Raw genomic sequence first — 13,239 nt, forward strand, 5'->3', positions numbered from 1 at the left:
CTCCTTATGAGCACTGTTCCAAACACACTCCACCTCACCATCACCAAAGAACTAACCTTGTTCGCTGAGAATACAGAAGTCAACAAGGTGTGAATCACTCCATCATTCCTCTCCATCCACTTAGAAATATACCTATATCTTCACCAATCTAACCTCAATTTTTCCTGTTTCAGTAGGTCCATATTCTTTCCTCTCCCCGAGTTAATTTCTCTACCATGGTTTTGATCCAATCCTCTCTTAAAGTTCAAGCTCTCACTTTATCTTTGCTCCTTTCTCTTATCTTCCATCTCCCACTTCCGTAAGGCTCTTCCTCCGCAAACAACAAACACGCTCATTTCTCCAATCATTTATCAAACTTACTATATGCCTGGAAATGTTGCATGCTAGGGTTACTGACAAGATCTCTGCACTCACAGAGCTTACATTCCAGTGGGTGAGACTGACATAAACAATAACTGAAAATGATGGTTTCTGACAGTAAATAAATGCAATGAAGAGAATAAAACAGGGTGATTCTACTGAGCTGAAGCTGGACAGAAGAGAATGAGGGACTCAATCTGCTTAGATTGGTTGTTTTGATAAATCCTCACTGGAAAGGTAATGGTCATTTAAATGGTCAGGAAGGAGCCAGCTATATGAAGTCCCAGGGGCAAAGTAATTTAAGATATAGAAAACATGCCTGACCAGGCGGTGGCGCAATGGATGGAGTGTCAGACTGGGATGTGGAGGACCCAGGTTTGAGACCTTGAGGTCGCCAACTTGAGCACAGGCTCATCTTGTTTAAGCAAAGCTCACTAGCTTGGACCCAAGGTCGCTGGCTCAAGCAAGGGGTTACTCGGTCTGCTATAGCCCCACAGTCAAGGCATATATGAGAAAGCAATCAATGAACTACTAAGGTGTTGCAACGAAAAACTAATGATTGATGCTTCTCATCTCTCTTGGTTCCTGTCTGTCTGTCTCTATCTATCCCTCTCTCTGACTCTCTGTCACTGTATAAAAAAAATAATAAAAAAAAGAAAGATATAGAAAACAAAATACGCAAAGGAAGGGAGAATCACCTGGGAGTGTTTAATGGCATAAGAACTTATGTAACTAACATAATGAGCCCAGTGGGGAGGTGGTACAAAAATGAAGTCTGAGTGGTAGGCAGGCACCAGATCATACAGGCCATGGGGAAGAGGTTGAAATTTATTCTATATGCAATAGGAAGCCAGCGGAGAAACTTAAGCCGGGAATGATATAATCTGATCATTTTCAAACCTCCAGTATACAATAATACTACGGTCTTTAGGTCAACAAAACCCATTTCCACGGTTCCAAATTATTACTGTATACTCTAATCCAGGTGTCCCCAAACTACGGCCCACGGGCCGCATGTGGCCCCCTGAGGCCATTTATCCGGCCCCCTGCCGCACTCCCGGAAGGGGCACCTCTTTCATTGGTGGTCAGTGAGAGGAGCACTGTATGTGGTGGCCCTCCAACGGTCTGAGGGACAGTGAACTGGCCCCCTGTGTAAAAAGTTTGGGGACCTATGCTCTAATCTCTACTTAAAATGTTAGAAAATTTTAATAGGAGAAATTGAACACTTGAAGTTAATGTGCATATATATATATATATGGCTTCATTTTTTAAAATATATTTACTTTATATATTTTAGTGAGAGATAGAAACATTGATCTGTTTATGTGTCCTGACTGGGGATAGAACCAGCAACCTTTGCACATGCTAACAAATGAGCGAGCTATCTGGTCAGGCCTATACTTTTTTTTTTTTTAAAGATTTTTATTATTGATTTTAGAGAGAGAGGAGCAGGAAACATCAACTCCCATATGTGCCTTGATCAGGCAAGCCCAGAGTTTCGAACCAGTGACCTCAGCATTCCAAGTCAACGCTTTATCCACTGCGCCACCACAGGTCAGGCTATACTGGCTTTAAATGAAAGTTAAAGCTAGAGGGTAGGGAATGAATATGTGAGACTGACATAAACAAACTTATATATTATTGAGACAATAATTACAATCAAGATTTTATTTTACCTTTCCCCAGATTTTGTAATTTTGTTTTGTTTTGTTTACAGAGACAGAGAGTCAGAGAGAGGTATAGATAGGAACAGACAGGAACGGAGAGAGATGAGAAGCATCAATCATTAGTTTTTCGTTGCAACACCTTAGTTGTTCATTGATTGCTTTCTCATACGTGCCTTGACCGTGGGCCTTCAGCAGACTGAGTGACCCCTTGCTGGAGCCAGCGACCTTGGGTCCAAGCTGGTGAGCTTTTGCTCAAACCAGATGAGCCCACACTCTAGCTGGCGACCTTGGAGTCTCGAACCTGGGTCCTCCACATCCCACATCCCAGTCCGATGCTCTATCCACTGCGCCACTGCCTGGTCAGGCCCCTTCCGCAGATTTTGAACTTTTAATCCAAAAATTCACTCACCTCGACAAGCTTCTTCAAAATCCTGAGTTATGTCCACCCAGTTGGTATTGCCTTTTTCCACCTTTTCTGGTATACTGAGTTCCCATCCTGAATCATCATCTTCGACAGAGGCTTTCATAACCATTATGCCTACAAAATTAACACTAGTGTAAAAGAGGATGCAGCTTTCAGGGCCAGCGTATTTGCAAGCCACGTGTGTTTAAGTATTGGATGAAAATCTTACTAATCTGTTTAAACAGAGGTCTTCTGAGTTTAAGGTTAGTATTGGGAAAACATACCTTAATACAATTAAATCTCACGATAATTAATACTACTGCAGCTCATTTACTAATTAATAGCCAACCGCCTAACAGAGCCCATAGTTTGCCTTATTATTTAAGGAGAAAAATTACAAACCATCCCACATCTGGCCCAAACAACCAACTCTAGGGCTTCCAAATTTCGAGACAGGCCACAGATGACCACAGCATTCTAGAGGATCCGCTCTCGCAACTGTTCAAGTCAAGGTGGTCCCCCACCTGCCAGGAGCTCACTGGGCCAATCTCCATCCCCCACCCCAGCCCCGGCGGCAGGACCCGAGCACAGCCTCGCCAAGGGCACGGCGTGCGGGAGCGCACCGTGGGGTCCCCCCGGCCAGGCCCAGAGCCGGAGCGCACCTGAGGCGGGGACCGCCCCCGCCCGGTCAGTCCGACCCGGCTCTGGCCCCGTCCCCACAGGGCACGAAAGCAAGGACAGGGCTATTGTCGCGCGGGAGTGCGGGCACGCCTGATACTGGGTCTTCGCCCGATAACACCGGTCAAGGCCAGGGCCGCGGCGGGCAGCGGGCACCCGGGAAACCGCAGCTCCCACTTGAAGCGCGGAGGAAGGGCCAGGGGCGCAGGGTGACCTGGCGTCCCCAGGGTCTGCCACGCAAGCGGGGTCTGAAGCGCTCAGACACGGGAGACAGGTAGTCTCAACGGCTCTGCACGGGCAATCCCTACCTACAACTCCAGTGGCTACCCGCGCCACCACGCACCGCCCAGACCGCGGAAATAACGACACCTCTTCTGTGGCCGCCGCCGCCGCCGCCGCCGCCACCGCCCCTCCCCTCTCAGCTCAGCACGACCGGCTGCTTGCACGCATGCGCACTCCTGGTGCGCGCGACCCCGCCCCTCTCCCTCACGCCTGGGCACTCTGCGCTCCCCAGCCACACCTCTTCCCTCACCACCGCCAGTTGGGCCGATGGCGGCCGTCGTTTCTTCTCGCGGAAGTAGAGCCGGTCGCGAGACCGGAAGATACCTCGGGGCGAGTCCATGGGAGGGTCCGGTTAGGGGCGGGGCCTAGTGCCGCAGAGCCCGCCCCGCTCCGCGCGGCTCTCTGGGAAATTCTTAGAAAGGTGACGTGAGGGCTCATGGAAATCCGGAAAGACCGAGTGACGTGAGCAAGCGTGGTCTTGAATGGAGAGGTGGCTCCTAGCGTTCTCTCAAGCCGTGGCTGCCCGGCACCAGATTTGTGTTTTCTGGAGAACACCTTGGGGTTTCGTGAGAGCAAAGAGAAACAACATAACTGCAGGGTCAAGCTATTTTCTTTTCAAACTCTTATATGTTTTAGATTTCAAAAAAATTTATAAATAATTAGTTTTAAAATGGGGTTAGGTAAGTAGACTGGTACAGGTAAGAAACGCATCTTTACCACTACATACCCATTAAAATATAAAAGACGGTACCAAATCCTAGGATTTGCTAGGATGAGGAGCCGATGTACCTCTCTTGTTGCTGATGGGGACGCAAAATGGCTACACCTACTTTAGTAACGTTTGTCTTTTATTATAAAGTTAATCATGCACGTATTATATGATCCAGCAATTCCACTCCTAGGTGTTTACTTAGAATGAAAATTTGTGTTTGTACATTAATTTTCATAGCTTCATTTTTAATGACCCAAAACTGGAAACAACCCAAACGTTCATCAACTGGTGAATGAATGCATAAGGAACTTGGGGTATAGCCATACGATGTAATTAATAGTAATTATAAACAAAAAGGGTTGAACTACTAGACATGCAAAAACATGAACCTCAAAATAAATTACACTGAACAAAGGAAATCACAGTGTGAGCAAAAGAGTATGATTCCATTTATATGAAACTATAAAAAGACTTCAAACTGCAGTGATAGGAAACAACAGTGACTGCAGGGGGGGGGTGGGAGGGGCGGGTAGTGTCAAGGAATGATTGACTGGAATAGGGCGAGGTGTTCTGAGGTAATGGAAATGTTCTGTATCTCATAGTGATGGTTATTTATATGGGTGGTACGTATGTATAAATTCATTGAAATAAACAATGTGCATTTTATTGTTTGCAAGCCAAACCTCAATAAAGTTTTTTTTTTTTAACAATAACACATCTGTCTGTCTCTTATGGATAATATATACGTTTCCTTGTGATAAGGTGCCAAGAAATTGCAAAAATTGTTAATAGAACTTTAAAAGGAGGAGTCAGGCCTCTTTACCCCTTCTTTCTGAAGGAAAAAAAAAAAACCTAAAGAGAGAGATTAAAGGGGCAAAATTTAGTAACTAATCATAATTTAACTGTAGTTCTCTGGAAGAACTGAGGCCACTTGCTAGACAGCAAAGAAGGTAAAACATCTGAAAACTTCCTATTCCTTTTCCGTAAAAGCCTTTAGGAGACAATGTTTACATATCTTAATTAAAAATTCCTACACTGATTCTAACTCTTCCTTCCCTCCTAGAGTCCTGAGAGTGACCTATACCTCTAGACAAAGGGATCACTACCCACTCCCCTTGCTTGAAAAACCTGCATTCTGTAACATTTTATATGCTTATTAATAATCATCCCTTTTGAAATTCTTATATAAAACTTGTAAACTAAACAAGCGGGGACTAGCTCATTAGGTTTCCTGATAAGATAGCCCGGACACTTCTGGCAAAGGTAATTTCAGTTAGCTTCTCTCCTTATTCTAAGCTAAAACATTTCATTTTCCACTGTTGTGGCAACAATGATAAGTGTAAACCCTGGAAGATTTGGGAATGTCTTTGATATGTAAAAGAACATTTATCGCTACTGTGTTGAAATGTAAAACATTTACAGCTACTGTGTTGGGTATGTAAAACATTTATCACTACTGTATTATCTTGTAGTCTTAATATGTAAGAATGTTTTTTCTTTTAATAGATCCTATAAATAAATGTTGTAAGCTTATCAGTAAATGACTTTTGTATCATGCTCCCCTTCCTTTTCGCCCCAACCAGTATGTGCTTGTTGCATCCACCGGGTACGAGAACAAATGTCGGAGACTTTCAGGGGTTTAGATCTTGCTTTATTGGCCAAGTTTAACCTGCGCAGGGGCGAACTCTCAAGGCGTCCGGAGACACCGTACCCACAAGGGGCTGCAAATGAGAGTCGCACCTGGCGCTTACAACTAGGTCCTTATATATCCTAAGTGAGCAAGCATTTACAGAAGCAGATGTGGCAGTTAGCTATTCGCTAGGGGGGTTGTGCGCAACATAGCAACAGGGGGAGTTTAGCTCAGTGGTGAATTTCAAACATAAACTTCTGACAAGGGTCTCTAACCAATGGGATGCAGGGATGTTTGCCCAGCTTTGTGCTGATCTCTTTGTTCTTGGCCTCACAGGGACCCTATCAGCCCTTCCCTGTTCCTGCTCCTCCAAGAGTCAGACTCTGGCAGCCACAGCACACCTCCCTGAACCTAACATTCCCCCATCTCTTTTGGGCATAAATCAAACCCTTGATTCTTCATCAGTGGGAAGAATGGTATAAGGTTGGGACAGAACCATTAACTTCACTACTTCTATTCTTTCTTTAAAATAACTGAGTAGCTTGTTGAACAAAATGGGCCCTAAGGACAAGAGGCATAGGGAACCAATACATGGACCTGGTACAGGGAGAAGGTAAGGCAAAACACCATTGAGGCTACTCCATAAGGGGCTTTCAAAAAGCTCTCTTCTTCTTTTTACTAGATCTTCTTGTAGCCTTTTGATTTTGTCTTGGACTATACCAGATTTGTTGGCATAGAAGCAGCAACGTTCCTGTAGAGCCAAACAGATGCCTCCCTGCTCTGCTATAAGTAAGTCTAGACCCCTCCTATTCTGCAGGACTACTTCTGCAAGCGAATCTAATTGAGCTTGAATATCTTGAATTGTACTAGATATGACTTGAATGTCATCTATTAGCTGGTTAGAAAGCTTGGCATAGGAATGAACAGCAACCCCTAGTCTGGCAGTACCAGTAGCTACGGCCCTGGTAATACCTAGGCCTACCAACAGTGGGATGAGTGTAACAGCTCTCTTAGAGCGTCCTGCGATATAGTCCAAAGTGGGGACGGGAACAGGCTCTTCCCCGGGTATAATGTCTATGTCTGGTAGTAGAGTGGCTAGCACACAGACCCCGGTCCAATTGGCAGGCAAATAGGAGAAAGCTAGGTTACCTCCACATAGCAATACTTGCCCCCTGCTAGGGAAGAGGGGGGAGCTGAAATGAATAAATTTGCTACATTTAGCAAAATCTGCAAAGCCAACGTCTATATCGAAGCTGTTATTTTGTGGGTGACTTGAGATGCAGGAGGTATTAAGGAAGTTCATGGGCTGAACTCTGAAAGGAATGCTAGCACTGCAATTTGGGTGTGGGGTAAGCAAAGACTCATTGAATGCTGCTGGTAAAGCAATTGGCATGGGGGTGCCTAGGGTCATACAGAGCCAGCAGTCAGTAGCTAGGGAAGGATTTGTGGCATTTAGTGCCCGAGGGGTAGCTAAGAGTATATCAGAGGATTAAGTGTCTAAGTCGACACCTCGTGCCTTTGGCAAAGCCAAAGGATGATAACTAATTTTGGGGTACATAAGGTTAATGATTTGTTCAATTCTTTCTTGTACTATAGATTCCCTAATAGTATCTTGGGGTCCTCCACCATCAGAAACATGTAGAGGGGGTACCTTGGATCAACATACAGGCTTTCCGGGTTCCCCTTCGCATGAGGCCTGCATTAAGCCATGTGATCCTATTTCCAGGCTCACGCCAGCTCGGGTTCTCTGAAGGATGGCAGTGAAATAGGTATTATCACCACTAGTGCATTCCTGAAAACTTTCAAAACAAGAGGAGTGTATTTGATATAGAAAGTCAGCGCACTCAGCAGGACAGGGTCCTGGCTTGCCTAAAACAGTGGGGATTATGCGAGGTTTGTCACAGCATCTCCACTCTTGTGTGTAACCTCCCCCTATACTTTTCTCTGAGGCGAGGTATGCTACTTTACTAGAACAATCGACCTGTCTTGAGTACTGCTTTGGTATAATGGAAGAGGTTCCTCCTCTGTACTCACAAGGGGGCCATACAGCCTTTTGAGTAGCTCTTCAGCGGTTAGTGTCGGCCTCAATCCTCCCTCTGTAAATTTTAATAAATACAGTAGTCCTCCTAGGATGATGAATTTCCTTTTGGGATTCGTCAGTTCCCCTATTATCTGGATGCAGATGTGAACCGCAATCTTAAGGGGTCCTTGGGATCTGCGCGGACCCTCCATTTCCTCGGGTCTGAGTGTTGGGCTCCCGTGTCAAGTTGAGCTGGTTTCACGTGGGAGAGATGGATCCAGTAAGGCTCTTCTGCTATTTTAATGGCCATGGGTGTACTCAGAAGTACCTGGAACGGTCCATTCCAACGCGGCTCAAGGTTGCCCATCTGTGGTTAAGAATCCACACCCACTGTCCAGGCTCCGGTGGTTCTGGTAACCAGGAGCTGTGTTTCTGGTTCGGTTGGGCTGATCTCTGGAAGGCTCGCACCTCGCTTCTGATGTTTTGCAGGGCCTGCAAGGACTTGAGGAAATTATGATTAGAAACCTCTAGCTCCTCCCTGGTTAATCACGGTACAAGGGGCACAGGTTGCCCAAATAAGATTTCATAAGGGGTCCATTTATTGAGATAGGGGGTACATCTGGTTTTAAAAAGGGCGAAAGGGAGGAGCTCAACCCAGTTTTTGCCGGTCTCCTCCCTTAGCTTGATTATAGTTTCTTTCAGAGTCCTGCTCATTCTTTCTACCTGTCCTGAACTTTGGGGCCTATAAATGCAATGCAATTTCCAATTGATACCTATCTTAGCGGCTAGTTCTTGAGATATTCTAGAGATAAATGCAGGTCCATTGTCTGATCCTAGGGCTAGAGGAATGCCATATCTAGGTATAATTTCCCTTAATAAGACTTTGCAAACTGTGGAAGCAGCCTCTCCTCGCATGGGGAATGCTTCTACCCATCCTGAGAAGGTGTCTACTAATACTAATAGATACTTATAACCTGACTTTCCAGGGGTCATTTCTGTGAAATCTACTTCCCATAACTCTCCAGGAGCTTTCCCCCGATACCTCACAAAGGGAGGCAACTTCTTATTCTGGGCATTTACCCTGGCACAGATGCTGCATCTAGAGACAACGGAGTGGACAATATCCCTGATGTTGGGCCCGGAATAATATTTCTTGACAAGTTGTTCTAGCTTATTCTGCCCTAGGTGAGTGCTAGTATGACTATCTCTCACTATTTCCCTTACTATTCCCTGGGGTAAATAGAGCCGGGAGTCAGGAAGTTCTATCCATCCCTGCTGATTTTTCTTCCCCTTTAACTGTATCCCTTCCTGCTCTTCTTCTGGGGAGTATCTAGGATCTGGAGGTAGCATTGGCTTAGGCAGCAATGGCAGAAGGCTTTCTTGTGGCTTAGTGGCTGCTTCTCTTGCAGCTGAGTCTGCTAGGTTGTTACCTCTTATAATAGGAGAATCCCCCTTCTGGTGTCCTTTGCAATGGATAATGGCAACTTTGGCAGGTAGCCAATGGCGTCAAGGAGGGCAAGAATTTCACTGCGGTTCTTAATGTCCTTCCCCCCTGCTGTCAGGAGGCCTCTCTCCTTATATATAGCTCCGTGAACATGGGCGGTGGCAAATGCATAACAGCTGTCAGTATAGATGTTGACAACTTTTCCCTCCACTATCTGCAAGGCCCTGGTTAGTCCTATTAGCTCTGCCCTCTGTGCAGATGTCCCTGTGGGGAGCGCTTTCTGCCATAGGACCTCATCTCCCGTAGTCATGGCTGCCCCTGCATACCGTTGTCCATCCTTGACAAAACTACTCCCATAAGTAAAGAGAGTCAGGTCTGCCTTTTCATAGGCCTGATCCCTTAAGTCTGGGCGGGAGCAAGTCACCGTGTCAAGGATTTGCTTGCAACTGTGATCCACTGTGGACTCCGGTATTGGCAACAGGGTCGCTGGGTTCAGGGCAGTTGTTTTGAGGAACTGAACAGACGGAGGGTTCAACAACTGAGCCTGATATTGTGTCAGCCTTGCATTGGATAGCCACCTGTCAGGAGGTGCTCGTAGCACTTGCTCTACGTAATGTTCCCCAATCACTTGGATGTCCTGACCCAAAGTCAACTTATTAGCCTCTTTGACTAGTATTGAGGTGGCAGCAAGTGCCCTCAGACATGTTGGCCATCTCAAGGCTACAGGGTCAAGTTTCTTGGACAGATAGGCGACAGGCCTCTTCCACGGCCCGAGCTCATGACTTAGTACCCCTAGAAATATTCCTCCCTTTTCAGCTATAAATAGCTGAAAGGGTTTGGCCATATCCGGTAGGGCCAAGGCCGGGGCAGTCACTAGGGCCTCCTTAAGTGCTTGGAAGGCTTGCTTTTCCCTATCTGTCCATATGAATCGTTCTTCCTTTCCCCTGGTTAGTTCGTGTAGGGGTCTAGTTAGTTCTGCGAAGCCTAATATCCACAGTCGGCAGTATCCTACTGCACCCAGGAATTCTCGCACCTGCCTCTTGCTGGTAGGCTCGGGGATCTGCAAGACTGTCTGGATTCGCTGGCTGGACAATGTCCTCTGCCCTCCCTGTAAGTTATACCCCAAATAACTTACAGTTTGCGTCACAATCTGGGCCTTCTTGGCAGAGACTTGGTACCCCATTCGCTCGAGATCTTGTAGCAGGTCCGAGGTAGCTTCCTCACACTCTCCTTCATCCTTGGCAGCTATGAGGATGTCATCCACATACTGGAGCAGTATGATTGATGGATGGGAGGAGCGGAAAGCCTGCAGATCTTTGCTGAAGGCCTCATTAAAAATGGTGGGGGAATTCTTAAACCCTTGTGGTAGTCTGGTCCAAGTGAACTGCTCCACCAGTCCATTTTCTGGGTCATTCCATTCAAAGGCAAAGATCTCCTGGCTCTGAGGTGCCAGGGGAATACAAAAGAAGGCATCCTTCAAATCCAGGACCGAATAATAGGTATGGGTTGGGAGCAATGAGCTCAGTAAGGTATACAGGTTGGGCACCGTGGGATGGATAGTCTCTACCTGTGCATTCACCTCCCGCAGGTCCTGCACCGGGCGGAAGTCATGGGTCCCCGGCTTTTGGACGGGGAGTAACGGGGTGTTCCAGGCTGATTGGCATTCTCGGAGTATGCCTGCTTTCAGCAGGTGCTGCAAGTGCCATGCAATGCCCTGTTTGGCTCGGGCCGGGACCGAGTATTGTCTGACCCTAACAGGGCTGGCAGTGCTCAACAGCTGTACTAGGACAGGCGGTTGGTGGGTTGGTTTCTGCCCAAACTTCAGGTACCCGAGCACGCAGGGCATCCGGAACCCCTGCTCCTTCCTCCTTACCTCCTTGGATCATGGCAAGTAAGTATTCCTCAGACAGTGGGACAGTTATCTCCAAGCTGACTTTTGCCTCCTTGTCCCTCGTAGGGCTTTCCTCCCGTCGAAGGTAATGGTGGCCTGAAGTTTCTGCAATAAGTCCCTGCCAAGTAGTGGGTAAGGGCAGTCTGGAATGACTAGGAAGGGGTGGGTCATGGTGCCTCGGCCTAAGTTAGTAATTCTTGCGGTAGCCCATGGATAGGCTTCTGCTTTGCCCGTTGCCCCTACTATTTTGGTGGTTGCCTTCTGAATTTGCCCTTGTGGTTGCTTTAGGACTGAGTAGGTGGCTCCCGTGTCGACTAGGAAGTCTATTGGCTTTCCTTCGACTGTTAAGGTGACCATGGGCTCCTGGGAGCTGGCGGGAATGGAGCCCTGGGCCCGTCAGTCTAAGGTTTGGAGCAAGACCTCTGGGCCCTGTCTTGGCCCTTGGCTGTCGGCCTTCAACCTTGGACACTCTCTCTTCCAGTGCCCTTTCTCCTTAAAATAGGCACATTGATCTTTGGCTATTCGCCATCCTTGGCCCTTTTGCTGTCCCCCTTTCCCTTTGGGGGGAAGTTTCTGGGCAGCAATCAGGATTTTGGCAACTTCCTTTGCTCTGCCAATCTCCGGATCATCCCTATTGACGTATACCTTCTGGGCTATTTCTAATAGCTTACTCCTATTCTCTCCCTCAAATCCCTCAATTTTCTGAAGCTTTTTCCTTATATCAGAAGCTGCTTGAGTCACAAAGGCTATGTTTATTAGCCTCCTGTTTTCTTCCGCTTCTGAGTCTAAGGGGGTGTACACTCTATATGCCTCCATGAGTCTTTCTAAAAAGGCTGCCGGGGATTCTTCCCTTCCCTGGATGACCTCACTTACCTTATTAAGGTTGGTTGACTTTCCAGCTGTTGCCTTGAGTCCCCTCAACAGAGCCCGGCGATACTGGAGAAGCGCGTCCCTTCCTCCAGCGGTATTAGGGTCCCAGGTAGGAGGTTGAGACGGGAGAGCATCTTCTATTTCCCTTCTTCCCTCTCGAGTTTCCCTCTCTTCCCCCAATACCGCCTTAGCAGCTTCTCTCATTATTCTGTCCCTTTCTTCAGAAGTGAAGAGGATTTGTAAAATTTGCTGACAATCATCCCATGTAGGCTGATGGGTCCTAAAAATGGTCTCAAGGAGAGATATTAATCCCTGGGGTCTCTCGGAAAATGGGGGATTCTGATGCTTCCAATTGTATAAATCACTAGTGGAAAAAGGCACATAGATGAGGCGAGGAGGTGCCCGTGGGCCAGCATCTGGTGCCGGCGGCGCCTCCTGCAGAAGGAGGCAAAATAGTGGCGCCTCCTGTACCATAGACCACCCCTCCTCGGGTGTGGGTGTGGGGCAGACTCGAGAGCCTGCTCACGTCCTGCTGTGAGGAATCTGGCTCCTCCTGCTGCCAATACGGCGGAGGGGAATTCACCGGGTCTAGGTGGTCCTCCGGTGGTCCAGGCAAAACAGGGTAAAGCCTGAACGGCTCACCAGGCCGTGTCGGGAGATGGGCTTCTCCCTTTTCCTTTTCTTTGACTCTTCCAATTTTCCCATTTCCTGTAGTGAGACAAACTGCCCGTTTGCCTCGCTGGCTGTCCTTCAGACACTTTCTAATGTACTCAGGCTGCTCAGTGGCTATATCTACCCACACATCTATATATAGGTATTGGTCTGGGTGGGGTGTCCTATAGACCGTGGCTCTAACAGCAAATAAAGTTGTAAATCAAAAGTGCCCTCTGAGGGCCAGCCTACATCAAACGTAGGCCATTCTAGCTGGCTCAGGGTCCGGAGGAAACCTGGACTTGGTGACGGACCTCTGTACCCCTGAGCCCTCTTCTGGAAATCAGAAAAATTCTTCAACAGGCACTCGAGCGGGGATCCCGGCACAGACTCCTGTTGTCCCATCCTAGATGATTCAGGAATAATAAGGAGGGGTAGGATACAGGCGATACACACTATTAACACAAGGAACACACTTGTCTCACACTCAACTCAGTCATTCAAGCTCAGACAGAATGCAGCGCAGCACGGCGCAAAGAGAGATTCCTAATGTGACCGGTCACTTCTAGAGTTAACAAATCCAAATTTCAGGGAGCAGCGTCCCGCTTCTGAAAGTCCTGAGTAGGTTGCC

General features: G+C 47.3%; 1 protein-coding gene across 5 annotated transcripts in view; it reads right to left on the reverse strand.

Annotated features, from left to right (window-relative positions):
* NAA35 (N-alpha-acetyltransferase 35, NatC auxiliary subunit) overlaps window positions 1-3,729 on the reverse strand; it is a 68,802-nt gene extending 65,073 nt beyond the window's left edge. For 2 of the 5 annotated variants that reach the window (XM_066367877.1, XM_066367873.1), the window contains exons 1-2: window positions 3,417-3,524; window positions 2,437-2,565 (exon numbers count right to left, since the gene is read on the reverse strand). In XM_066367877.1, coding sequence (XP_066223974.1) covers window positions 2,437-2,560 — 124 coding nt within the window. In that variant the 5' untranslated portion in view covers window positions 2,561-2,565; window positions 3,417-3,524. Of the gene's footprint in view, window positions 1-2,436; window positions 2,566-3,416; window positions 3,547-3,628 lie in introns of those variants that run through there. The other 3 variants (XM_066367874.1, XM_066367875.1, XM_066367876.1) reach the window with 3 other exon arrangements.
* Window positions 3,730-13,239: the final 9,510 nt, after the last annotated feature.

This window comes from Saccopteryx leptura, chromosome 2 (genome assembly GCF_036850995.1).
Source record: "Saccopteryx leptura isolate mSacLep1 chromosome 2, mSacLep1_pri_phased_curated, whole genome shotgun sequence".
NCBI classification, from domain to species: domain Eukaryota; kingdom Metazoa; phylum Chordata; class Mammalia; order Chiroptera; family Emballonuridae; genus Saccopteryx; species Saccopteryx leptura.